This window comes from Papio anubis, chromosome 1, assembly GCF_008728515.1.
Source record: "Papio anubis isolate 15944 chromosome 1, Panubis1.0, whole genome shotgun sequence".
Classification (NCBI taxonomy): Eukaryota; Metazoa; Chordata; class Mammalia; order Primates; family Cercopithecidae; genus Papio; species Papio anubis.
This window is the reverse complement of record NC_044976.1, coordinates 24,387,339-24,414,197: the sequence shown is the minus strand read 5'-3', so window position 1 is coordinate 24,414,197 and position 26,859 is coordinate 24,387,339. Positions and strand designations below refer to the sequence as shown.

The window sequence follows — 26,859 nt, the reverse complement described above, 5'->3', positions numbered from 1 at the left end:
TCAACAACACATACCTGTAAATAAAGGGAAGAATTAGAGCCGTGGGACATCTTTTGCACCATCCCATCCTTTTGTAGGATGCATTCCTCCAAGTGAATCACATTTGGATGTTGGCTCTTGATACTGCTTAGTGCCCAGAACTCACGAAGGGCTAGTTCAACATTTTCAGGTGCGTGACATCGAATTTTCTTCACTGCCACCCGTGCAGAGGTCTTTCTGATGACTGCTTCATACACAACACCGTAACTACCTCGGCCTACCTCCCGTATTAGATCGTACTTTGGCTGGCTACTCACCATCTTCAAGGTCGAGGTTTCTGGAAAAATCAACAAAGTGCTCTGTTGAAATTATGTGTACCTACTGGCTTGTATTTCTTCTTATGTATGATTTACTTGTCATCTGTCTGTCTGCAGTGCTTGAAGGATATTTGCTATATCTAGGGGAAATCTAATTTTAGGAATAGTAACAATAAAGCTAACAGGTAGTATTTACCATATATCAGGAACTGTTTTAAGTTCTTTAGAATATTAAATTCAGTTAATCCTTATAATAATCTTATGAGGTGGATACTATTATGGTCTTTTTATAGATGAAACTATATAATGGAAAGGTTAAATGAAATGCCTAAGGTCAATAGCTAGTAACTGGTGGACCTGGGATTTGAAACCCGGCCATCTGCTTCAGACGACCAAGATATGAAGCACTACAGTATACTGTCTCTTATATGAACTGCTTGAAAATGTCACTGTTAAAAATACATCCCCAAAATTCAGCATTCTTATTTACTGATCAGGAAAAAACAGGCAAGCAAGCAAAATCCCAGCTTCTCCTTCAGGCTACCACACACATAATGGTCATAAAACAGCAAAAACAAAACCCCCTCACAGTTAGAAATACACACACCTGGCTTATGCTTAAGGCCTGAAAGTGAACCAAATCATTTATAGAACTGAAAATGTTTGTTTTCATTCGTAAAAGTGGCCAAACTCTATTTATATTTTAATTTTGTCTTTTATGTCATCTCTTTATTTCTTACAAAATAAATGAAAATAAAGTTTGTGGAAAAGAAACGTTTCTGTTTTAAAAAAATTTTTTATTATACTTTAAGTTCTAGGGTACATGTGCACAACGTGCAGGTTTGTTACATATGTATACATGTGCCATGTTAGTGTGCTGCACCCATTAACTCGTCATTTACATTAGGTATATCTCCTAATGCTATCCCTCCCCCCTCCCCCTCCTTTTTTTTTTTTTTTTTTTTTTTTTTTTTTGAGACTAGTCTCGCTCTGTCGCCCAGGCTGGAGTGCAGTGGTCCAATGTGGGCTCACTCCAAGCCCCACCTCCCGGGTTCACGCCATTCTCCTGCCTCAGCCTCCCGAGTAGCTGGGACCACAGGCACCCGCCACCACGCTGGGCTACTTTTTTTGTATTTTTTAGTAGAAACGGGGTTTCACGGTGTTAGCCAGGATGGTCTCGATCTCCTGACCTCGTGATCTGCCCGCTTCGGCCTCCCAAAGTGCTGGGATTACAGGCATGAGCCACCACACCCGGCCATTAACGTTTATTTAAAAATAAAATAAGCTACTTAGAATACAGTTACCTTTTTGTAGTCATTTAACAAGAGCTATTTTAAAATTTTTATGTTTCCTTTTTACTAATCATAAGAGAGCTGGAGTAAACAATATCTATTTAGTTCTAGGTCATTTTTGCCAATAAAGATCCTGGATATCAAGGGGCTCTCTGACAGAGTTCTTGGGAATTCAACTTAATGAACGGTTTAAAGGCGAGAGCAAAGGCCCTGCACAGAAACGCTGAGTTGAATGCAGAAAGTCTAAAGTGTGTTTCCTCACTCCCCAAACAATGTCTAGATTCTAACGAACTTCACGAACGAATTCTCGTTTGTAGATTGTGACCACGGGCAAGAAAAGTAACCTGAGATTGTACAATATTTATTCTGTACAGCTGGGGAAGCAAAAGGCTACTACTGACCCTAGAGCCTGAGAAGTTGGGATCCACTACTTTAAGTCCGTAGGATAGATTTAATAAAAAGAAATGACTTCTGAGATTGCTTTCAGTCCCACTTCCTCTAATTGGACACCCACCCTTCAAATCGCTACTGAATTTCCTAGTGTCTAATTTCCTGCCACAGAATCCTGTGCCCCGGCTGCACAGCAGACGAGCTTTCCTGCTCTACGGGGATCGCCAATCACATCCACTCAAGGTGGCTCGTGTCTCTGAAGCAGTCCCATGTCCTCTCCAGCCTGGTACGGTCCCCATGGGGAAGAGCACCCTCCTGAATAGGGAGGAGAGGGGTGTTTATGAAACCCGTGGGATCCCGGATCAAATGATGCATTCGGTGCGAACCTAAGTGACTTTCGACCGAAAGTGGCGGGCCCTCGCTCCCACTGCTCTAACCAGGCGCTGGGACGCGGGCAGGCCAGGCCAGACACCTGCTGGCACCCGGGAAGGGCTAGTCCCGGCCAGAGGTGTTGCCCGACGCGGCCACTCAGGCCGCGCTCATTGGCCAAGTGTCAGGCCCTCCCCCTCCTCGGCCGTGCTCAGATGAAGCCCGGAGGGGAGCCTCCCGAGCCCCTTTGCTCACAGGAGCCAGCCCAGCAGTTGCCTCAACTCCTCGGGGCTGGGGGCTGAGGGCCGGGGGGAGGTGGCCCCAGTGTGAGAGGAGGCCGCGGCTGGGGCCGGTGGCCTGAGGAGCGCGGGGCCTTCCCCGGGATGACTCCGCTGACAGGTCTGTGACAGGCGTCCCAGGGAGGGAGACACATGCAGGGCCGTCGGCTCTGCAGCAGGGCCTCTCCGCCACGCCGAAGGGCCAGATTTACCTCAGGGTAGACGCCGCCGCTTCTCCCTCTCATGGGCTCTGCAGGCCGCCATTATCGGGCAGCTCGCGCCTCCGCTGCCGCCGCCTCCAGTCAGCAGCCGGCGCGCGCCCCCGTGGTGCGCGCGGACACACCCCCTTACGCCGACGGCCCCGCCCCCCTCCGGCTTTCCGTAGCGCGAGCCGGGACGTTCCGCGCCACCGACGAAGCGCGCGGCCGGCGGTCCGCTCGCCTCCTCCCTCTCCCGAGGATTTGCAGAGCCGGGAGTCGTCGGAGGTGTGCGCGCTCCGGAGCGCACCACTGGTGCTGCTCCCCACAGGGGTGGCCGGGCCCTGGAACCGCGAGGCCACGCCACGCCGGGGCTCGGCCACCCTCCAGCTGCAGCGGGCGCTCAGGGCCCGCGGCCCCAGGGACGGTCTGCAGCGGCAGGTCCGGGCCTGGGGCTGCGCGCGCCCGGCCGCGGCCTCCCCTCCCCTTACCCGCCCCTCTTCCGACCTACCGAGCTGCGGGCTGGGGTGCGGGGCTCGCTGGGGTGGAACGCCCGGTGCATCTTCCGCGCGGGTGTCGGGTGCTTGCGGGGCGCGGTGCTCTTTGGCGGGCCCGCCGGGAGGTGCGGCCCGACCAAGGAGGCCTGGCGTCCGCCCCGCCGGGAGGGAGACTGCAGCTTTTGTTCGAGTCACTGAGCCATGTTTGCGGGCAGTGCAGTTACCGAGACGGCGGCGGCGGCGGCGGCGCGGGGCTGGGTGCGATCATCTGGGAGGACGCCGTCCCCTGCCCCGCCGGCGCGGTGGTATCTCCCTTAAAGAAGCCAGCGCCTCATTGTTCCCCGGCCGCGGCCGCAGGGAGCCAGGGCCACCTCCTCGGCGTGGGGAGTGAAGGGACGGCGGCGCCTGCACCTGGCTGCGGTGCCCGTGGCGCCCCCCGGAGGCTCCTGGTGGAGGGTTGGCCTGCAGTCGGCGCGCGGGAGAAGCCTCGGTATGAGCCAGGATCCACCGCGCTCCGTCCGCTCTCGGGGCGGGACAGTCAATGGGGGCCCCGCCGCTGCCGCAGTCGCTCGGCTGCCACACGCTGTCAGTCAGATCCCTCACGCTGTCGGCCTCACAGCCAGCCCGGGGTCACTCAGGCCCGCATCTCTTAGTCATCCAGTTGTTAGATCAGTAAGCATCTGCCAGAAACGTCCATTCCTTCTTCCCCAATTTTTTCTGCACCCATTACTTACTTCTCAGCAGGGTGATGAATCCTCCTCATATAGCGCTCGCTCTATAAGGCACGATGTACAAAGAATCCCTGTCGCTGTGCTCCAAGATCAACCCATTTTATTTTCTGCCTCCATTTATTCCCCTTCTCCCGAGAGTCTGGCACTGGGTTAGGTCTTTATATAAATGATCTTGCTTAATCCTAACCAGACCCCACAAGGCGAGGTTTTATTATCCTGTTTTTACAGGCGAGGAAACACCTGCCTCTTTTCACTGAAGTGTCTGTTTTGGGATGTGTCTACCTTGAATACCCACTCCTAGTGTAACACCCCCTCCCCTTAAAAAAAAAAAAAACTAAAAAACCCACAATGATTCTGTAATCTGTTAAGATTTTTGTCCTGAGTGCCATCCAAGTGTCAAGTCTTCAGCTGTTTGCTGGAAACACTGGTGTCAGCCAAGACTTATTTCGTGCCCTCAAAAGTAGCGGGAAAATATAGAAGGCTCTGCGAAGACAGCTAACTACCTGTGTGGGTTATTGATCCGAATCAGGGGAGGGACCTCTTTCTCAATCAAAGTAGCGTTTTCATTTTGTCTCAATCGTTAAGTATCATAGGAACCCTTGCTCTCAAGTTGGCTGCAGATGAGATTCGAAATCCACTCTCACCCCCAATTTAGGCTCACAGTTAAGTCTGTGAGGTGGGTTTAGATCTTGTGGGGCCTGAAGCTTAAATAATTTGGGGTGTCCTCCTGAGAAGAAAGGTTATAAAATGGCCCTGGGAACACATACCTGGAACATTGGAAAGGGTCCCTATAAGTAAAGGACTCTGAAGCTTAAGATTCATTAGCTTCAGGGTAAATGCTCCCTGTGCTTATTATGTTATGTAATTTTTTTTTTGCCTGTAGGCCTCCTGGAGGACTGAGAATTCCTGGGGGCAGGAACCTTGTCTGTGATTGATCTCTGCAGCCTCCTCAATCTGATACGGTATCAAAATACACCTAAGGCTAGCATTCTCATACATGGCTGGTGGAAAGGCAAAGTGATACTGTTAACAAGGAAATTTGGCAATATATAGCCATATTATTTGATCCAGTAGCCCTAGATCAAATACTAGATTTCGAGGAATCTAACCTAGTAATATACTGGCAAACACACACACAAAAAACCAACAAACCTGTATGTACAGGGCCATTCATTATGGCATTAATGAATAGCAAAAGATTGGAAACTGCTCACATGTCTAATGATAAAGAACTGGTTGAATAAATTATAGTACATACACAGGATGAAGTACTATGCAGCCATGAAAAAGTATGTGGAAGAGGCCTGGCGTGGCTCGCACCTGTAATCCTAGCACTTTGGGAGGCCGAGGTGGGCAGATCACTTGAGGTCAGGAGTTCGAGACCAGCCTGGCCAACATGGTGAAACCCTGTCTCTACTCAAAATACAAAAATTAGGCGGGCGTGGTGGCACTGGCCTATAGTCCCAGCTACTTGGGAGGCTGAAGCAGGAGAATCTCTTGAACCTGGGAGGTGGAGGTTTCAGTGAGCCAAGGTCACGCCACTGCACTCCAGCTTGGGTGACAGAGCAAGACTGTCTAAAAAAAAAAAAAAAAAAAACAGAGCAATACTCTGTCTCAAAAAAAAAACCAAAAAACAAAAGATGTGGAAGATTTCTTATATATACTAATAAACATATACTAATATCAAGTGATCTCTATTAAGTGAAATAAGCAAAGTGCATACAGTGTTTATAGTATGCTATTACATGTGAGTAATGGAGAGATAAATACGCATTAAGTACTTATATTTAAAAGGTAGACAATGGAAGAATAAATCCCAAACTTCTACAAAAATAGTTGCTTATATGGGATGGAGGGCATAGGGATGGGAATGAGACTTCTATGAATATACCTTTTATATAGTACAATTTTGGAACCTTATAAACATTTCACATGTTTATAAGACAGTTCAATAAAATAAAGCACTCCATAAAAATTAAAAACAAATGGAAACGAACTATCTAATGTCAGATTGGTGGTGTAACACAGAGAAAATAATTTCAAACGGCTTCTTAAGTATTTTGATTTTTTTTTTTTTTTTTGAGACGGAGTTTCGCTCTATCGCCCAGGCTGGAGTGCAGTGGCCAGATCTCAGCTCACTACAAGCTCTGCCTCCCGGGTTCACGCCATTCTCCTGCCTCAGCCTCCCAAGTAGCTGGGACTACAGGCGCCCGCCACCTCGCCCGGCTAGTTTTTTTTTGTACTTTTTAGTAGAGACGAGGTTTCACCATATTAACCAGGATGGTCTCGATCTCCTGACCTCGTGATCCGCCCGTCTCGGCCTCCCAAAGTGCTGGGATTACAGGCTTGAGCCACCGCGCCCGGCCTGATTTTTTTTTTTTTTAAGAGATGAGTTCAGGCTGGGTGAGGTGGCTCACGCCTGTAATCCCAGCACTTTGGGAGGACTAGGCGGGCAGATCATGAGGTCAGGAGAATGAGACCATCCTGGCTAACATGGTGAAACCCGTCTCTACTAAAAATACAAAAAATTAGCCGGGTGTGGCGGCGGGCGCCTGTAGTTCCAGCTGCTGGGGAGGCTGAGGCAGGAGAATGGTGTGAACCCAGGAGGCGGAGCTTGCAGTGAAGCTGAGATCCCGCCACTGCACTCCAGCCTGGGCCACAGAGCGACACTCTCCATCTCAAAAAAATAAAGAGATGAGTTCTCATTCTGTCACCCAGGCTTGAGTGCAGTGGTGATTATAGTTCACTAACTTCCAACTCCTGGGCTCAAGGGATCTTCCCACCTTATCCTCCTGAGGAGCTGGGACTATAGGTAGAGCTAATTTTAAAAATTTTCTTGTAGAGACAGGGTCTCACTGTGTTGCCCAGGCTGCTTGTAAACTCCTGACCTCAAGTAATCTTCCTTTGTCTCTCAAGGTGTTGGGATTACAGTCATGAGCCATCACACCCGTCCTTGATTGTACCTTTCTAATGGGGTATAGTCTAAGGACAAATAAAACTGCATAGAAATACGATTGCATTCATTTGTCTTATTGCTAGTAGTAATATTGATGTTGCTATTTTGAAACTATGATATAAGAACAAACAAATAAGTAATTATGTCAATAGCATTAGGAACCAAGATTTTTCAGTGTATGAGAAAGTGTTTTAAGGAGAAAAGAAGCTTAGGATAAACTTAGATCTGAATTAGATAGCAGTATGTATTTTCTTTTCAAAAATGTATTTTCAGCCTGGCGTGGTGGCTCACGCCTGTAATCCCAGCACTTTAGGGAGGCTGAGGCTGGTGGATCACCTTAAGTCATGAGTTCCAGACCAGCCTGACCAACGTGGCAAAACCCCGTCTCTACCAAAAATAGAAAGATTAGCCGGGCATGGTGGCGGGCACCTGTAGTCTCAGCTACTCAGGAGGCTGAGGCAGGAGAATTGCTTGAACCCAGGAGGTGGAGATTGCAGTGAGCTGAGATTGCGCCACTGCACTCCAGCATGGGCAACAGAGTAAGACTCCATCTCAAAAAAAAAAAAAAAAGTATTTTTTAGCTCTGTCTGCCAAAAAGGCCTAGAAGCAATGACCAACTCAGTGCACAGATTTAGTCTCTAAATACCATTTAGAGGAACCATGTTGGCCAGGCTGGTCACCCACCCCTGGAACACCCGTAGTGCACAGATTTAGTCTCTAAATACCATTTTCCAGTTTTAAAAAAATTAAAAATAATTTAAAAGTCATTGACCAACCTTAAAATCACTAAAATGTTTTAAGGTTAGTGTCTGTTTCTCAAACAACAGTCCTGGAATTGAGTCTTGTTGGACTTGATTGGCTAGGGGATAGAGGATTGGAGATAGGGTCCTTGGGCCCTTCCTCGACAAGCTCTCTGTGTCTTGAAGGATGGGACTTACTAATGGCCTTAAATCCAGAGGCTGTGGGGGCCACTAACAAATGTCTTGACATATACCTTCCCTAAAGAGTCAACTAGTGCCTGGCATGTGGTGGCACTTTGTTCATTAAGTCAGCAGTGCTCTCCACGAAATATTCTTGCCGTTAAAAAAAAAAAAAAAGGCCGGGCGCGGTGGCTCACGCCTGTAATCCCAGCACTTTGGGAGGCCGAGACGGGTGGATCACAAGGTCAGGAGATCAAGACCATCCTGGCTGACACGGTGAAACCCCGTCTCTACTAAAAAAACTAGCCGGGTGAGGTGGCGGGCGCCTGTAGTCCCAGCTACTCGGGAGGCTGAGGCAGGAGAATGGCGTGAACCCAGGAGGCAGAGCTTGCAGTGAGCTGAGATCTGGCCACTGCACTCCAGCCTGGGTGACAGAGCGAGACCCCGTCTCAAAAAAAAAAAAAAAAAAAAAAAAATGTCTGGGTTTAGTGGCTCACACCTGTAATCCCAAAAGTTTGGGAGGCCGAGGCAGTCAGATTACCTGAGGTCAGGAGTTCGAGACCAGCCTGGCCAACATGGTGAAACCCCATCTCTAATAATAAAAAAAAAAAATATTAGCCAGGTGTGGTGGTGCACGCCTGTAGTCCCAGCTACTAGGGAGGCTGAGGCAGGAGGATTGCTTGAACCTGGGAGGTAGAGCTTGCAGTGAGCCGAGATCTTGCCTCTGCACTCCAGCCTGGGTGACAGAGTGAGACCCTGTCTCAAAAAAAAGAAAAACAACAACAAAAGAAAGAAAAAGAGCGTAAGCCTTATGAAGCCAAAATCTAATTACCAGTTTACCAGAAATATGAGGGATATACAAAGACTATAATCAGTCAAACTCCAAATGTGGAGCATTCTACAGGACAAGTGTCCTGGATTCTCCAGTAGATTCATGATACAGAAGTAAAACTGGACAGTAGAATGTGAAAGTGACTTACCAAATGCAGTAACCTCATTTGGATCGAGATTCTAATGAGTTAGCTGTCAAAAGACGTCTTCAGAAATTTAAATATAGGTTAGGCACTGTGGCTCACACCTGAAATCCCAACACTTTGGGAGGCTGATGCGGGCAGATCACTTGAGGCCAGGGGTTTGAGACCAGCCTGGCCGACACAGTGAACGACACAGTCTCTACCAAAAAATGCAAAAATTAGCCAGGCGTGGTGGCACACGCCTGTAGTCCCAGCTACTTGGGAGGCTGAGGCAGGAGAATCACTTGAACCCAGGAGGCAGAGGTTGCAGTGAGTGGAGATTAGGCCACTGCACTCCAGCCTGGGCTAGAGACAGTGAGACCCTCAAAAAAAAAAAGAAAAAGAAAGAAAAGAAAAAATAAATTTAGATATGAACTTAGATGAAATTAAGGAATTATTGTTCTTTTTTGTTAAGTGACACAGTGCTTGTGAAAGTAAGTCTTTTTCTTTCTTCTTTTTTTTGGAGATGGAGTTTCACTCTTGTTGCCCGGGCTGGAGTGCAATAGCGCGATCTTGGTTCACCACAACCTCTGCCTCCCGGTTTCAAGTGATTCTCCTGCCTCAGCCTCCCAAGTGGCAGGGATTATAGGCATGTGCCATCGCACTTGACTAAGTTTGTATTTTCAGTAGAGACAGGGTTTCTCCACGGTTGTCAGGCTGGTCTCGAATTCCTGACCTCAGGTGATTTGCCCACCTCAGCCTCCCAAAGTGCTCGGATTACAGGTGTGAGCCACCATGCCCGGCAAAAAATAAATCTTTTTCAATTGGAGCAGCACATGTGTATTAGGGATAAAATAAAATGAGGTCTGGAATATGCTTTAAAATACTCCACTAGCAGCAGAGCAAACAAAAAGAGAGGGGAAGATTGGCAAAATATTGATAGTTACTGAAACTTAGTGCTGGGTACATGAGGCTTATTATACCATTCTACTTTTGTGTATGTTGGACTCTTTCCATAATAAAAAAGTTAAGACAATCACGCTCAAAAAAGGAAATGAGTATTTTGGACAAATGGGAACTTGGATGTAGCAAGCCTGCCCCCTGGTGGCAGATTCCATTGGTGAAGCTGATGCTCCAGTCTCACTAAAGCAGGTCTGAATTCCCAGACCTGTGGAGATCCAAGTCCTTTATCCCACAAGAACCCTACGAAGTGGAGAATATGAGCCTAGTCTTTTACATCTGGAGAAACTGAGACTCAAAGGGACTCAGTAACTTAAGTTCCTAATAAGTCACCGGTGGAGCTAAGACTCCTGGAGTCTTTGGACTCCAGGTCCCCAGCCCCATAAATCAATATGAATCTGAGCCTTACGTTTCCTGTCTGAACAGAGGTCACATGGGAAGAGGCAAATGGGCTGTCCCTACTTAGAATGGGTCCACCGGAAGCAGATTATCATGGAACAATTTTACCTATAAACTATAGATAAATACAAATCGGTAGTATAAATAAATAATAGGTAATATTCGTACTACCGTCTGTGCGAGGCACTGTGCAAAGTACTGTTTTAGAGTGATCTCATCTAATCTGCACAGCGACCCTGTAAAGCACGTACTATTATTGTCCTCCCTTTTACAACTGAGGAAACAGAGGTTCTCAGAGGTGAAAGTCACACTGGCACTTCAATTGGGGTCTAACTACAATGTGTGTGTGTGTGTGTGTGTTTGAGATACAGTCTCGCTCTGTCCCCCAGGCTGGAGTGCAGTGGCACAATCTTGGCTTACTGCAACCTCCGCCTCCTGGGTTCAAGCGATTCTCTCACCTCAACCCCCCGAATAGCTGGAATTACAGGTGCCCGAGTAGCTGGAATACAGGCGCATGCCACCCCACCTGGCTCATTTTTGTGTTTTTTAGTAGAGATGGGGTTTCACCATGTTGGCCAGGCTAGTCTTGAACCCCTGGCTTCAAGTGATCTGCCCGCCTTGGCTTCCCAAAATGTTGGGATTACAGGCATGAGACACCATTCCCGGTTGTGTGTGTGTGTTTGAAAAGACTTTATTTTTAGAGAAGTTTTAGGTTCACAGTGAAGTTGAGTGGAAATTACAGAGTTCCCATATATACCCTGTCCCCAAGGCACATCTTGGAGTCTTCCTTCCTACCAGATTGCTGACCCTGAATTTCTCCTCTGGAGAAATTATAAGAGGCCTCATTGATGCATTGTTAGAGACCTAGTACCCACTGAGCCAACCACAAGTTGTTATCAAAATGCCACAATAAGGTCATTAAGGACAATTGGCTAGGCCTGTCAGTGAATGTTTTGGGAGCAGCTCCTAACTGCTGTAGCAGGGAGAATCCCTGTCAGTGTCCTCTCCCTTCTCCTTCCCAAGCTTGGGGAGCTCCAGCCCCATTTCTTTCTTTCTCTCTCTTTTTTTTTTTTTCTGAGATGGAGTCTTGCTCTCTTGCCCAGGCTGTAGTGCAGTGGCGCAATCTTGGCCCACTGCTACCTCCACCACCTGCGTTCAAGCAAATCTTCTGCCTCAGCCTTCTGCGTAGCTGGGATTACAGGCATGCGCCACCACGCCCCCACACCCGGCTAATTTTTGTGTTTTTTTTTCCTTCGTGTACACATTTAGTTTTATTGTAACAAAGCAACTTGTACACTTTTGAAACTGAGCATCATCTTTCCTTTCCAGTGAAACAAAAAGAAAATTTAAAAATTAACAGGAACAAAATTACAATAGAGAATGTCAATTCCAAATAAGATCCTACAGGTTCTGCTGATTCTCCCATTGAGTGGCAGGGCTCAAGTCATCATTAGGAGAGAATTTATTTTTAAAAGTGTCATCTTAAACTGCAAGGATGTCTGTCAAATATCATAATTAAACATGCCAAAGGAGAAGCCACGTTGTCAAAATGCCCACTTAACCCACCCAAACATCTCAAACCCACCCTTTGCTGACCTTCTATAACCCCATTTTTTAAAGTTTTTTTTTCTTTTTTTAAACAAGAGAAAGTAGACAGATACATGTTGGTAAATGCTAACTGTCCATATTCACACAGAGACACAGTGTACTCTCTGAGCCCAACATACAGAGAAAGGAGGAAACAAGCTAGAATTCTTTGCACTGCTACACAGGGGCCTAGCACCCTCCAGCTTCCAGCAGAGCGAAGGGAGCAGGGTTTTCTTTCTTCCCACAGAGCTCGGTGGTGTTGATTCCATACAGTTTTTGTTGAGACAGGAAGGGATAAAAATGAACTTTGAACAGAAAGAGGTAGAGACTCTTTTCCCATTGTATTCTGCTCAAGGTATTTCCCCCCAAATAAGTTGAGAACCATGGAGTAGAGAAAAGAGAACTCAAGAACAAGGCGACTGAGCACAAGAGGAAAAAAAAAAAAAGACTGCAACTTGCTCCCAGGGACTGGAAAAAATTTTAAAAAACGAAGGTTGGAATCCATCAGTGTTCTATTAGTCATCTTCTCCCTCATCCTCCTCTCCTTCCTCCCCTTCATCATCTTCATCTTCTTCACCTTCATCCTCATCCCCTTCATCAGTATCTTCTAATCCTTCCTCCTCTTCATCATCATCATCATCTTCTTCTCCTTCTCCTTCTTCATCATCCATATCAGGAACCAAGTAGTTCTGTAATGGGTTTGGCCAAATATCATCTTTGATGACCTCTCCTAACTCATCAGCACCTGCATCAGAATGGTCAGTAAACCAGGTAAAGAAGCTCTCTGGTTCCTCATGCTGCCTCTTCCTGCTGGCTTTATTCTGTGTTTGACTTGAACGTTTCGTCAAATCCTTTCCAGATTTCCATTTGATTTTGGTGGACTTTGAAGATGGATCACCACTCTCCTTCAGATGAAATTCTTTGGAGAGAACTTTATTTTCAAAGTAAGGATTTCCATCAAAATAAAAATCTGTTCTGTAACCTGATTTAATATCTTCAAATTCTGTCACTTCAACTCTGGTCAAATAATGCAGTGCCTCTTTGTCTTCCTCCCCAAGCAGTGCAGACACTTGTGGATGGTTGACAAATGTTGTTACCCAAAAATTTGGGATTTTGGTGATCAATTCTGACCTCTTCTGAAAAAATGGTTGGTGGAGTTTGGTATATTTCTGTTCTACTTTCAAAATCTCATCACTAGCTTGTTCATTAAGTCTGTCTATTTCATTTTGTACTTCCTTAATGTGTTCAATTGCTTCTTGCTGTTCTTTTTCTCCCTTCTTCAGCAAGCCTGCAGAGGCCAATGTCTCCTCCGGTCCCAGAGCAGGCGGTGGTCTTGGTTTCTTCTTTTGAGGCAGTGGAGACTGGCATTTAGGGGCCATGCTGTTAGGGAAGTCCAAGAACCAGACCACGAGTCTTCTTGCCCATCTGGAAGCAGATTGAACACTCTAATTTTTGTATTTTTGTTAGCGATGGGGTTTCCCATGTTGGCCAGGCAGGTCTCAAACTCCTGACCTCAGGTGATCCACCCGCCTCGGCCTCCCAAAGTGCTGGGATTATAGGCGTGAGCCACTGCGCCCAGTCTCCTTAGCCCCATTTCTGCAGGGGGAGGCTGAGGGAGAAACTCCTTTAGGGAGGGTACTAGCTTTGGCACTAACACGCTGTGTGATCTTGAGCAAGAAAGACTCCTCCCTGCTGTGGGCCTCAGTCTCCCCATCTGCAAAATGAGGGGGTCTGACCAGCTCATCTCTAAGGATCCTTCCAGCTCCAACACTCTGATTTTTCAATCCTACACCTCCACTATGCTTATAATAAGACCAAAATGTTTATTTCTGATCCAGCCTCCGAGACAAGTGATCTGGGGGCTCACAAAGGTCTTGTGCCAGGTATAACTTTGGCTGTTTTTGTCTTTGGATGGGTCCTAGTTGTCTTCTTGGTGAGGACTGAGAACAGCTAGAGCAGCTGATGGTTAAGACCCAGGTTCACATCTCCTTCTCCTGTGTCCAAGAGCTGCTGGGGTGCCACCATCTGAAAACCATGCTGGATGTGAGGGTTGAGAGTGTCCTAAACTGAGGATTCACCCATCTCCTCAGCAGGTCCTGAGGTGTTAAAGCTTGGGTTTCCTGTGATTCTCTGGCCTCTTCTGGATGCTTCATGTTGCAAGAGAGAAACAAAGTGACTGAAAGGAATGATTGGTACATATACCTAAGAGAAATGGAGACGGGAGGGCTAGCTTCAGGAAGGAAGTTTGATTCAGCAGCTCACCTGTCACCAAAGACACCAGTTTCCTCTGTTCTGCCTCCCATGATGCTGCCTTCGTCTTAAGGCTGGCTTCCCTTGTGGGCCTGAGGGTCACCAGTGGGAATTCAGCCTTATGAGTTCACATCCTGCAGGAATGAGAAAGTCAGCTTCTCTATTCCTCAAACAAGATTCCTAAAATTTAAGTCTTGTTGGACCTGATTGGCTAGGGGCTAGGGAGTAGGGAGTAGGGGATAGGGTTGTAGGCCCCTTCTTGACCAAGCTCTGTGTCCTGAAGGATGGGGCTTACTGGCAGGCTTAAATTCAGAGGCTGGTGGGTGGCTAACAAATGTCTTGACATATACCCCTTCTCAGAAGTCAACTAGTGCCTGGCACATGGTGGCACTTTGTTCATTAAGTCGACAGGTATTTGGTGAATATCTACCACATGCAAGAAATTGTGCTTGATGCTAAGAAAAAACAGTGAACGAAAAGATAAAGTCCCTGCCCTCATGGACTTCCTCTGGGAGGAGAGACAGACATATAAATATGCAGACAGGGCCGGGCGCGGTGGCTCAAGCCTGTAATCCCAGCACTTTGGGAGGCCGAGGCGGGTGGATCACGAGGTCAGGAGATCGAGACTATCCTGGCTAACATGGTGAAACCCCGTCTCTACTAAAAATACAAAAAAATTAGCCGGGCACGGTGGCGGGCGCCTGTAGTCCCAGCTACTTGGGAGGCTGAGGCGGGAGAATGGCGTGAACCCGGGAGGCGGAGCTTGCAGTGAGCCGAGATCACGCCACTGCACTCCAGCCTGGGAGACACAGTGAGACTTCGTCTCAAAAAAAAAAAAAAATAAAAATAAATAAAATAAATAAATAAATAAATAAATATGCAGACAGTACAGTTCAACTAGTGCCAGCTGAGGTTACACAGCCCAGGGGAGGAAATCCAAACTGTGCTTTTATGGAGGGGAATGGCGGGTAGGAAAGCTTTAGAGAGGAGGTAGCATTTACACTGGGCCTTAAATTTAGCCATTCCACAATGTATTCGTATTTCAAAGTATTATGTTGTACACATGTGTAATATATACAATTTTTGTCAATTTAAAAAGAAATTGAGATTTGAGGGTCAGAGCGAGACACTCCTTTAAGCTGACATTCTTCAAATATTTGCTCTATGGTTATTTAGAGCAGTGGCTGGGAAGGAGGCACAGATAACCAACCACACTTAGCTTCTCGATGGTGCTGACATCTTGGGCCCTGGACAAACTGTAGACCCCACAAGGCCCACTAATCCATGTACCTGCGAATGTTACTTAGGCTGGCCCCTGACCTCCCGGCCCCAAGCCTTATCCACATTTGTCTTCCAAGAGTATACAGACCTCTCCTGGAGAGGAGTGCTAGTGAATGGAATATTCTCCAATGTATGGGAGCCAAAGTGCCAGGCACCATGCTAGGCACTGGGGATATGGCCATGAAGGAAACATACAGCATACACAGTGCGTCTTCATCTGTTCATGCTGCTATAACAAAATACCTTAGACTGAGTAATTTATAAACAACAGAAATTTACTTCTCCCAATCCTAGAGACTGCAAAGACCAAGATCAAGGTACCAGCAGATTCTATCTGTGGTGAGAGCTGCTCTCTGTGCTTCCAAGATGGTGGCTTAGTGCTGCATCCTTACAAGGCAGAAGTGGGAGGGCAAAAAGGGATGAATAGCTCCTTTGCACCCCTTTTACCTTTTTCTCTTTTTTTTTTTGAGACGGATTTGCGCTCTGTTGCCAAGCTGGAATGCGGTGGCATGATCTCGGCTCACTGCAACCTCCGCCTCCCGGGTTCAAGTGGTTCTCCTGCCTCTGCCTCCTGAGTATCTGGGACTACAGGCACATGCCATCACACCTGGCTAATTTTTTTTATTTTTATTTTTATTTTTATTTTTAGTAGAGACGGAGTTTCACTATGTTGACCAGGATGGTCTCCATCTCTTGACCTCGTGATCCGCCTGCCTCGGCCTCCCAAAGTGCTGGGATTACAGGCATGAGCCACCGCGCCCGGCCTCTTGCACCCCTTTTATAAGGTCACTAATCCTACCCATGACGGCTCCACCCTCATGACTTAATCACATCCTAAAGGCCATACCTCTTAATACTATCACACTAGCAATTCAGTTTTAACATGAATTTTAGGGGGACACATGGAGACCATAGCGCAGTGCCTGTTCTCATGAAACTTGCCTTCTTATTTATACCCACAATGATCATGGAAAGAGACACAGACACAGTTCTGGAAAGTGCTATGCAGGAGAAGCATGAGACTTATTAGGAGGCAGGGAGGAGGTAGTATGGGCCACGGAAGGCCTCTGAGCATAAGACAGAGGCCTTTTTTTTTTTTTTCTTGAGACAGTCCCACTGTGTTGCTCAGGCTGGGGTGCAATGGTGTGATCTCAGTTCACTGTAACCTCTGCCTCCCGGGTCAAGCGATTCTCCTTCCTCAGCCTCACAGACAGCTTGCGACTACAGGCACACACCACCATACCTGGCTAGATTTTTGTATTTTTAGTAGAGATGGGGTTTCGCCATGTTGGACAGGCTGGTCTTGAACTCCTGGTCTCAAGTGATCTGCCCACCTCAGCTTCCCAAAGTGCTGGGATAACAGGTGTGAGCCACCATGCCCAGCCACATGTGACACGTATGCTAAGAAATGACCCAGAGGCAGAAATGAGCTAAGTGAGCAGCGGAGGGAGGAGCATGCTTGGCATTCAGGACGACCTGTCCAGCTGCTCTATGCAGGCCTCAGCTGGAAGTTTAAATCAAGAGCTGGGGGGAGAGGATGGGGAGAGGAAGACACTAGGAACCTCCATTGTGGCTATAAATATAAGCGTTTGCTTCCAAAGCCCAACTTTATCAGTAATAAGTCGCATATTTTTATCTCTCCATTGCCTTGATAGCCATTTGGATTTCCTAATAGGTCTAGATCCCAACTGGAGGGGGAAGAAGTTATAAAGTTTAGCCTTAAAACCCCTACACAAGCGGGGGTGAGATCCTATCGGGTCTCGTAGATCATGTTATGAATTTGGGGATAAAAGCAACAGGTCAGCAAGGGTCTTTTTTTTTTTTTTTTTAATGTGGTAAAATAGAGATAACAAAATTTGCTGATTTAATCATTTTAACTGTATAGTTCAACAGCATTAAATACATTTATATTGTGCAACCATTACCACCATCCAGAACTATTATTATTATTATTATTATTATTATTTGAGATGAAGTCTTGTTCTGTCTCCCAGGCTGGAGGGCAGTGGTGTGATCTTGGCTCACTGCAACCCCCACCTCCCGGTTCAAGCAATCCTCCCGCCTCAGCCTCCCAAGTGGCTGGGACTATAGGCATGTGCTACTATGTCCGGCTAATTTTTGTATTTTCAGTAGAGACAGGGTCTCATCATGTTGGCCAGGCTGGTCTCGAACTCCTGACCTCAAGTGATCCACCTGCCTCAGCCTCCCAGGGATTACAGGTGTGAGCCACCCAGCTGGGACATTCAGGGGTTTTTTTTATCATCCCGGACTGCAACTCTGTATCCATTAAACAATAGTTCCCCATTCCCTCTCTCCCCAGCCCCTGGTAATGTGATAACCACTATTTTACTTGTTTTTTTTAAGACAGAGTTTCACTCTTTTCTCCTAGGCTGGAGTAAAATGGTGCAATCTCAGCTCACTGCAACCTCCACCTCCCAGGTTCCCAGGTTCAAGCGACTCTCCTGCTTCAGCCTCCCAAGTAGCTGGGATTATATGTGCCTGCCACCATGCCTGGCTAATTTTTTGTATTTTTAGTAGAGACGGGGTTTTACCATGTTGGCCAGACTGGTCTCAAACTCCTGGTCTCAAACCCCAGGTGATCTGCCTGCCTCGGCCTCCCAAAGTGCTGGGATTACAGGCGTGAGCCACTGTGCGCGGCCTCTACTTTCTGTCTCTATGATTTGACTATTCTAGGTACCTCACATGAATGGGATAATTCAGCACTTTTTTGTGTGTGTCTGGCTTATTTCACTTAGTGTAAGGTCTCCAAGGTTCACCCATGTTGTAGCATGTGTCAGAATTTCCTTCCTCTTTAAGACTGAATAACATTCCGTTTTATGTATATACTGTGTTTTGTTCATCTGTTAACCTGTCAATCACCAGAGAGTTTTAAGTAGAGATTTTATTTATTTTATTTTTATTGTTTTTGAGGTAGGGTCTTGCTCTTTGCCCAGGCTATAGTACAGTGACATGGTCGTGGTTCACTGCAGCCTTGACTTCCTGGGCTCAAGCAATCCTCCCATCTCAGCCTTCCAAGTAGCTGAGACCACAGGTGCGTGCAACCACACCCAGCTAATTATTTGTTTGTTTATTTATGTGGAGACATAGTCTTGCTATGTTGCCCAGGCTGGTCTTGAACTCCTGGCCTCAAGTGATCCTCCTGCCTCGGCCTCCCAAAGTGTTGGGATTATAGTTGTGAGCCAACACATTCAACTAGGTAGAGACTTTAAACACACTCATATGTCCAGTTTAAAAGATCACTCTAGGCCGGGTGAGGTGGCTCACACCTATAATTCCAGCACTTTAGGAGGCCAAGGTGGGCAGATCATTTGAAGTCAGGAGTTTGAGACCAGCCTGGTCAACATGGTGAAACTCCGTCTTTACTAAAAATACAAAAATTAGTCAGGCGTGGTGGCACATGCCTGTAATCCCAGCTACTTGGGAGGCTGAGGCATGAGAATTGCTTGAACCCAGGAGCCGGAGATTGCAGTGAGCCAGGATTGTACCACTGCACTTCAGCCTGGGCAATAGAGTGAAACTCAGTCTCAAAAACCAAAAGATCACTCTGGCTGGCAGATGGAGACTGGATCAAGAGTGAGCAAGAGGGCAAGGAGAGATGAGTTGCAAAAGTTTAGGCAAGAGATGATAGTGGTCTGGACCAGGCTGTGAATGAGGCGATGGAAAGAAGTCGATTTAAGGGCAGGTGGGAGATTGCACAGGATCTGGTGTTTGAAGTTTGGGATGGGAAGGAGGAATAGCCAAGGAACTGCTGGACGTAGGGAAAACTCACTGCTCCTTATCGGCTCAGAGCTGAGGGGGTCTTTTGAGCTGAAGATAAGGGTGCCTCTCTACACATCTCAGGGCTTCCTTCTCTGCTTTCTGACTCAGACTGAGACACCAAGAAATTTTCTGTTGATCATTTGGCTTCCTCTGTGGCTTTCTAACAAGGGAGGACACACCAGTCTTTTGATATACACACATTCTTGCCTACTTGACTGATAAATTTATCTTTGTAAACTCACAGATTGTTATCTGCTTTATGATTGAGTCAGAGTCTGTTGCTTCATTGTTGTTAGCCCAAGGGTGAATCCTCTCTTAATGTAAGCAAAAAGTTAGAGTTTTGACATTGTAAAGTTGAGGCCCAAACTCCCTATTATGGCAACTTCACCAAGAGAGTCTTGTGGATCTTTCTCATGGTGTTCAGACTTCTCGTGGAGACACCCTTCCGGACCACTGTATTATATGCTGAGTATTCAAGCTCAAACAGGGATCGGGAAGTAGACAATTGAGTTGAGGTGGACACTGTAGTGATGCTATGCACCCATAGCTTGCCCCTCCAGTTACATTCACTGTTGGTGCCACACACTCTTTTAGGAAAGCAGTCTGTCAGTATTTACCAAGATGCTTTCAATATCAGTCCTGCTTCTGAGAGTCTGTAGCCTAAGGAAATGATTTAAAATGTGACATTCAATGTAGCATTATTATTATTATTATTATTATTATTGAGACGGAGTCCTGCTTTGTCGCCCTAGCTGGAGCACAGCGGCGTGATCTCAGCTCGCTGCAACCTCTGCCTCCCAGATTTAAGCAATTCTCCTGCCTTAGCCTCCTGAATAGCTAGAATTACAGGTGTGCACTACCATGCCCAGCTCATTTTTTTTTTTCTTTGTATTTTTAGTAGAGACGGGGTTTCACCATGTTAGCGAGGCTGGTCTCGAACTCCTGACCTCAGGTGATTCACCTGCCTTGGCCTCCCAAAGTGCTGGGATTGCAGGCGTGAGCCATTGCACCTGGTCCAAGGTAACATTATTGATAACGGTGAGAAACTAAAAGCAAAACGTGTCCAAAAACATATCCATAGGATAGAATATTCTGCAGCCGTTAGAAAGTGGACATTCTCAAAAGAGTGGATCTTGTTCTTAAACAGGTGAAACTAATCTATGTTGATAGAAGCCAGAAGGTTACGTGAGGGGAAGAAAGGTAGTTATTGACTGGGAAGGTGAGGGAATCTTCTGGAGCACTGGAAATGTTCTGTTTCTTGAGGTGGGTGGTGGTTACATGGGTGACTACACACATGAACATTCACTGAACTTCACATTTTATATGTGTGCACTCTACTGTGTGAAATTAGACCTCAATTTAAAAGAATGAGCTCTAAGACCATGTAGCAATCAATGCCCAGTGGGAAATGTCACCAAGTCCTTGAGAGACGGGCCTTGTCTGTTCCGTTCCTGGAGAAGAAGGGCTTTGTTCTGTTGGCTGCTGTATACTCAGAGTTTAGAACAATGCTTGGTGCGTAGTAGACCCTCAACAAAAACCTACTGAATTATTATAGTAAATGCTTAGAATAAAATGTTAAATGAAAAAAAAAGTCCCAAAGTTACACAACTCTTTTTATTTATTTATTTTTTTCTTTGGATGCAGAATCTCACTCTGTCACCCAGACTGGAGTGCAGTGGTACCATCTCTGCTCAATGCAACCTCTGCCTCATGGGTTCAAGCGATTCTCCTGCCTCAGCCTCCCGAGTAGCTGGGATTACAGGCGTGTACCGCCACACCTGGCTAACTTTTGTAGTGGAGAGGGGGTTTTGTCATGTTAGCCAGGCTGTTCTCAAACTCCTGGTTTCAAGTAATCTGCCCACCTCAGCCTCCCAAAGTGCTGGGATTACAGGCGTAGCCACCATGCCCAGCCAGAGTTTTACAACTTTTAAGCACATGATGGTTACGATGTTACAAAAATGATGAACAGGAAAAAATCTAAAGGAAATCGAGTGAAATGGGGTTGGTGGTTGTGCTGAGTGGTGTGGTTATAGGAGACTGTATTTTATTTTATTTTATTTTATTTATTTATTTATTTTATTTTATTTATTTTATTTTATTTTTTGAGACGGAGTGTTGCTCTGTCGTCCAGGCTGGAGTGCAGTGACGCGATCTTGGCTCAATGCAACCTCTGCCTCCAGGGTTCAAGCGATTCTCCTGCCTCAGCCTCCCGAGCAGCTGGGATTACAGGCATGTGCCACTGCTCCCAGCTATTTTTTTTTGTATTTTTAGTAGAGACGGGGTTTCACTGTGTTAGCCAGGATGGTCTCAATCTCCTGACTTCGTGATCCACCTGCCTCGGCCTCCCATGCTGGGATTACAGGCATGAACCACCGCGTCTGGCCAGGGGACTGTTTTTGAAAATTTCGTTGATGGATGCCTTCTCTCCATTCTATCCATGATTCTGTATGTAACTTCATTTGGAAACAGCAACTAACGCTGAGAAAGTGCTTATTCTGTGCCAGGCTTCACACTTACAGAAATGTCTACTTTCCATTTATCAACTCACTGCATTTTTGCAAAAATCTTATGAAGTATTTATCCCTATCTTACAGACAGAGAAACTGAGGCACAGAGAGGTTAAGGAACCTGCAGGTTAGGCCGCATTAAGGGGCGGCCCTGGGAGGGTGGCCCAGCAGGAATCTGGCTCCAGGGGCTGCAGGCTTAAGCAGTATGCCTCACTGCCACTCAGAAGCCAAGATCAAAAGGCTAAATTTGCAGCCTCTGTGACTGAAAGGCTCGAACAAATGGGCTACTCTGCTCTCCTCCCCCTGTGATTTTCCCTTTTTCCTGGGAGACTCCAAATATGAAGCACCTGAAAGGGGTGAAGGGAGGAGCGATGGATGGAGAACCAGGGACCAGAGGAGAAGAGGTGGGCAGAGGCGGAAAGGCCCCGCCTGCTCCAAGCACAACCTCGCCTTCCCTGGGCAGGAACAGATGTTCCTGTTACCCGATTCCTCACTCTAGAAGCCTGGGGAGGGCCCCTCTCCCAGGCTGGCCCTGCCCCTGGCCCCTGGCCCCTGGGGCCATCACGAGGCCTGGGCCAACAGCCCTGATCCTGCTGTTCATCCACTGGAAAGGTGGCTTCCTGGAAGCTCGTCCCCTCCCTCTGTGTCCCATCCTAGTTCACTCTGTTCCTGGAAGTTGAAGAAACCAGGCACAGAGCTTCCGTTGCGCACCAGCCAGCCGGAGCAGCGTGCCTCCCTCTGGCTCTCACCACCCACTAGAGGGGAGAAGACGAGGGCTTGGTGCTGCTGGAGGATAGGATTTGAGTTTCTCTCTGCAGCTCACTTGCTGTGTGGCCTAGGGCAAGTTCTTGACCTCTCACAAGCCTCAGTTGTTTCATATCTGAAATGGAGATACTAAAAGTACCTGAAGGGGTGGCTGTAGGATTGAATGCAACAATGTGGGTGACGCATTTGGCACAGTGGCCTGGCACTGTACAGCACTCAAAACAGGGTAACTATGGTTACTATTATTATCCTGCCACCCTCATTCTCTTCAGGGTCACGGAGGGGTTGGAGAGATGGCTGAGAAGGCACGCAGATGCCTTGGCTCCAGTAGGAAACGCCTTTCTTATCAGTGTAGATGTCAGAGTCTGTCAGAGTCGAGTTACTAATACCCAGCCAGCCCACCAGCTTTGCATTTAGCATTCCAAGATGGAGAGGTGGGGAGGGGAGGGCTGGGAAACAGGTGGCCAGGGCAGGAGAAGGAGCCGCTGGCCTCGCTCGCCATGGGAGCAGTCCTTCCCAGCCTCAGCAGGCAGTACTTGGCGCCTTCTCTGCCAGACACTCTCCACCTGCACTCTAAGGTCTGGGAAGGTGTGAAATTCCTGCATGAAGTCAAACGCCAGGCTGTCATCTCCTCAGTCCCCTATGGGCACAGCACTGTCCTTCCAGGGATCCAAAGCCCAAGAGAGCAGCGCTCCCAGAAGGAAGAGATCCAGGCATGGAACAGAGGACTCTCAAAGCTGGAAGGGGGCTTAAAGGGCCCCCATCTGCCTTAGGGGTTTAGACACAACCCCTGCCTTGGACTCAGGCAGACCTGTGTGATCGGGAAAATCTACATCCTTCAGCCTCAGTTTCCTCAGCAGTTAACTGGGAATAATACTAAGTTTGAGCCCTTTGTTTGAAATGTTTGTTCCTCGGTGTTATAAATAAATAGTACTTGGACATAAATTTAATTTATTTAGTAAGGCCATTTTTACTTCCTGCCAGAAAGGGTACACTCACCAGCAGTTTTGCCGCAAGAGTACACCGAACAAAGGAGACAGAGTCGTTTATAACCTGACGCGTCCACTCCACTGCTGTGTCTGGTTTCTGTTGGCTGGAACGGGACCTCACAATCTGTATCTGTCCCGATTGGCTAGCGACTTAGAACTTTTTAAAAGAGGCAAAGGTAGAGGGGAACAAAGGAAGGAGGAAGTAATTTGTAGAATGCTGAAAAAGGTAAAAACACTTTTAAATAAGGAAGAAGAACAGGCTATGGCCTAATGCTTGCTTGGAACAGTATAAGCATGCCAGGGCAAATATTGGAAGCTAAGAACATAAAGTATATTGATTTCTTTATTACAGCTCGCAGATATTTAAGAATGTTAGCACAGGTCTTTGAATAAATTTTGCTTCTAAGAGAAGTTACTATTTATTCCTAATTAGACGGGGAGGAAAGTCTTTGAAGAGGAACCTCTACTTTACTTTTTACACCTTCCATGTATGAAAGGAAAATAAAATCTCGGGACCCCCAACTCACTGTGCCAAAAGGGAAAGTTAAGTTTGGAAACTGAGTCACACATAAACAATTGCCTTTCCTTCTCTTCTTAAACAGGTATCTCCCCAGCTGGCCTCCCTCACCCTGAAAATGTAAGTGAGCAGCTTATCTTGACGGGTATGGGACAAGAGGAGACTAGAAATAGTCCCACCGCCCACCCCAGAGGAATGCGTATTTGACTTCTCCCTCTGCTGTGTGTTTGTCTTATGTAACGTGTAGATTTACTGAGCACATTGAGCATGAGAGGAATACATAATTTTTTGTTTGTTTGGTTTTGAGATGGAGTCTCACTCCTGTTGCCAGGCAGATTACGGTGTGATCTCGGCTCACTGCAACCTCCGCCTCCCAGGTTCAAGTGATTCTCCTGCCTCAGCCTTCAGTAGCTGGGATTGCATTTGTCGCCACCACGCCCGCTAATTTTGTATTTCAGTAGAGACAGGGTTTTACCATATTGGCCAGGTGATCCTGAACCCTGATCTCCGGTGGTCACCATCTTTGCCTTTCCAAAGTGCTAGGATTACAGGCATGAGCCACTGCACTCGCACCCAGCCAGAATACAGACTGTTCCTCTACCCCCTCCTTTCCATGTGCAACATGTGGATTCAGTGAGGGCTCAGCAAAGCCTCAAAACAATGTAACCACTTGTCTCAGTTTTTCTGCCCTCCTTTTTTTTTTCTTTCCTCCTTCCTCTCCAGCTCAACCTTGGCAAAATAAACCTCTAAACTGACCAAGACCTGTCTTAGACACTCTTCTTGGTTGACACATGCAATAGAAACATTTTCATTTGGCTGTTGAAAGGACAAATGAAATAATTCCTAAAAGCACAGGGATTAGTGTACAGCAAGTGTCTGGTAATAGTGGGTGTTGTTGGTAGCCCAACTCCTCATTTTTATACACAACTTCCCATTTTGTTCTTCCCCAGGAGAGCCATGGCAGATCTTTTTTTTTTTTTGGGCGAGGTCTCACTGTATCCCAGGCTGGAGTGCAGTGGTAGCGATCCTGCGGCTCACTGCAAGCTCAGCCCCGGGTTCAGCCATTCTCCCGCCTCAGCCTCATAGCTGGGATACGGCGCCCTTCACAGCGCCCGGCTAGTTTTTGTATTTTTATTAGAGACAGGGTTTCACCATGTTGTAGGATGATGCCAGATCTCTGACCTTGTGATCCACCGCCTCGGCCTCCCAAAGTGCTGGGATTACAGGCTTGAGCCACCGCGCCCGGCGCCATGGCAGATCTTAAGAAACAAAGATGTTCCAGGAATTTTTCATTCCTCCACTTGAGCTAACAAATTATACCAGACAATGCTTCTTTGTTTTCTTAAAACAAAAAAAATTTTTTAAATTGATTTAAAAAAGGTAATACCCTTTATTTTTTACAGCAGTTTTTAGGTTCACAGCAAAATTGAGAGGAAGGTACAGACATACCCCATAGAGCCCTGGCCCCTACACATGCACAGCCTCCCCGACTATCAGCATCTCCCACCAGAGCGGTACCTTGGTTTTTTTGTTTTTCTGTTTTTTTGAGACAGTCTCACTCTGTCGCCCAGGCTGGAGTGCAGTGGCCCAATCTCGGCTCACTGCCACCTCCACCTCCTGGGTTCAAGCGATTCTCCTGTCTCAGCCTCCCAAGTAGCTGCGATTACAGACGCCCATCACCATGCCCAGCTAAATGTTATATTTTTAGTAGAGACAAGGTTTTGCCACGGTGGCCAGGATGGTCTCAAACTTCTGAGCTTAGGTGATCAGAGCAGTACCTTTATTACAATTGATAAACCTATGTGGACACACTGTCACCCCAACCCAGAGTTTACATTAGTGTTCACTCGGTGTTGTACATTCTAGGAGTTTGGACAAATGTATGGTGACATGTATTTACCACTGTAGTACCATATAGAATAATTTCACTCATGTAAAAATCCTCTGTGCTCTGCCAATTCATCCCTTCCTCCCTGCTTACTGCTGACAACCACTAATTTTGTTTTTTTTTCTTTTTTTGAGATAGAGTCTCACTCACTCTGTCGCCCAGGCTGGAGTGCAGTGGCATGATTTTGGCTCACTGCAACCTCTGCCTCCTGGGTTCAAACAACTCTCCTGCATCAGCCTCCTGAGTAGCTGGGATTACAGGCATGCGCCATCATGCCCGGCTAATTTTTGTAAGTGTTAGTAGATATGGGGTTTCACATGTTGGCCAAGCTGGTCTTAAACTCCTGAGCTCAAGTGATCCACCTGCCTCAGCCTTCCAAAGTGCTGGGATTACAGGTGTGAGCTACTGCGCCTGGCCAATCACTAATTTTTTAATTGTCTCCATAGTTTTACCTTTTCCAGAATGTCATATAGTTGGAATCATATAGCATGTCAGCCTTTTTTCAGATCGTCTTCTTTCACTTAATTATATGCATTTAAGGTTCCTCTATGTCTTTCCATCACTTGTTAGCTCGTTTCTTTCTTTTTAGTGCAGAATACTATTCCACTGTCTCGATGTACCACAGTTTATTTATCCATTCACCTGCTGAAGAACACCTTGGTTGCTTCCAAGTTTTGGCAGTTATGAATAAAGCTGCTATAAACATTCATGTGTAAGTTTTTGTGTGAACATAAGTTTTCAGCTCTTTTGAGTAAATACCAAGCAGTGTGATCGCTGGCTAGTATGGTAAGAGTATGTTTAGTTTTGTAAGAAACTGTCAAACTGTCTTCCAAGTGGCTGTACCATTTTGCATTCCCACCAGCAATGAATGAGAGTTCCTGTTGCTCCACAGCCTTGCTAGCATTTGGTGGTGTCAGTGTTCTGGATTCTGGCCAATCTAGTAGGTGTTTCATTCTAGTAGTGGCATTTCGTTGTTGTGTTAATTTGCAATTCCCTAATGACACATGATGTTGAGCATATTTTCATGTGTTTATTTGCCATTTGTTTATCTTCTTTG

General features: G+C 46.7%; 3 protein-coding genes across 5 annotated transcripts in view; 1 reads left to right on the top strand and 2 right to left on the bottom strand.

Annotated features, from left to right (window-relative positions):
• Window positions 1-3,416, bottom strand: part of PDIK1L (PDLIM1 interacting kinase 1 like) — a 12,093-nt gene extending 8,677 nt beyond the window's left edge. The window contains exons 1-2 of one of the 2 annotated variants that reach the window (XM_009202275.4): window positions 3,334-3,416; window positions 15-316 (exon numbers count right to left, since the gene is read on the bottom strand). In XM_009202275.4, the coding sequence (XP_009200539.1) occupies window positions 15-299 (285 nt within the window). In that variant the 5' untranslated portion in view covers window positions 300-316; window positions 3,334-3,416. Of the gene's footprint in view, window positions 1-14; window positions 317-2,837; window positions 2,977-3,333 lie in introns of those variants that run through there. The other variant, XM_003891376.4, reaches the window with a different exon arrangement.
• Window positions 2,854-26,859, top strand: LOC116274614 (translation initiation factor IF-2-like). 2 transcript variants are annotated; one of them, XR_004183387.1, is made up of 4 exons: window positions 2,854-3,809; window positions 4,934-5,012; window positions 24,000-24,034; window positions 26,392-26,859. XR_004183387.1 is itself a non-coding variant. In XM_031665756.1 (3 exons), the coding sequence occupies exons 1-2, from the start codon at window positions 2,869-2,871 to the stop codon at window positions 4,983-4,985; spliced, it is 993 nt and encodes a 330-aa protein (XP_031521616.1). In that variant the 5' UTR covers window positions 2,854-2,868; the 3' UTR covers window positions 4,986-5,012; window positions 24,000-24,241. The 2 variants fall into 2 exon arrangements, 1 of the variants encoding a protein (XP_031521616.1); XM_031665756.1 differs by lacking the exon at window positions 26,392-26,859 and having other exon boundaries at window positions 24,000-24,241.
• Window positions 11,678-13,228, bottom strand: LOC101004600 (protein SET). Its single transcript, XM_003892194.3, has one exon. The coding sequence runs from the start codon at window positions 13,202-13,204 to the stop codon at window positions 12,341-12,343; it is 864 nt and encodes a 287-aa protein (XP_003892243.2). The 5' UTR covers window positions 13,205-13,228; the 3' UTR covers window positions 11,678-12,340.

Coding starts and splice junctions, on each gene's coding strand:
- LOC101004600 (XM_003892194.3), bottom strand. CDS start 13,204: ATGGCCCCTAAATGCCAGTCTCCACTGCCTCAAAAGAAGAAACCAAGA.
- LOC116274614 (XM_031665756.1), top strand. CDS start 2,869: ATGGGCTCTGCAGGCCGCCATTATCGGGCAGCTCGCGCCTCCGCTGCC. Junction 3,810..4,933: donor GGCGCGCGGGAGAAGCCTCG/GTATGAGCCAGG, acceptor TTTTGCCTGTAG/GCCTCCTGGAGGACTGAGAA.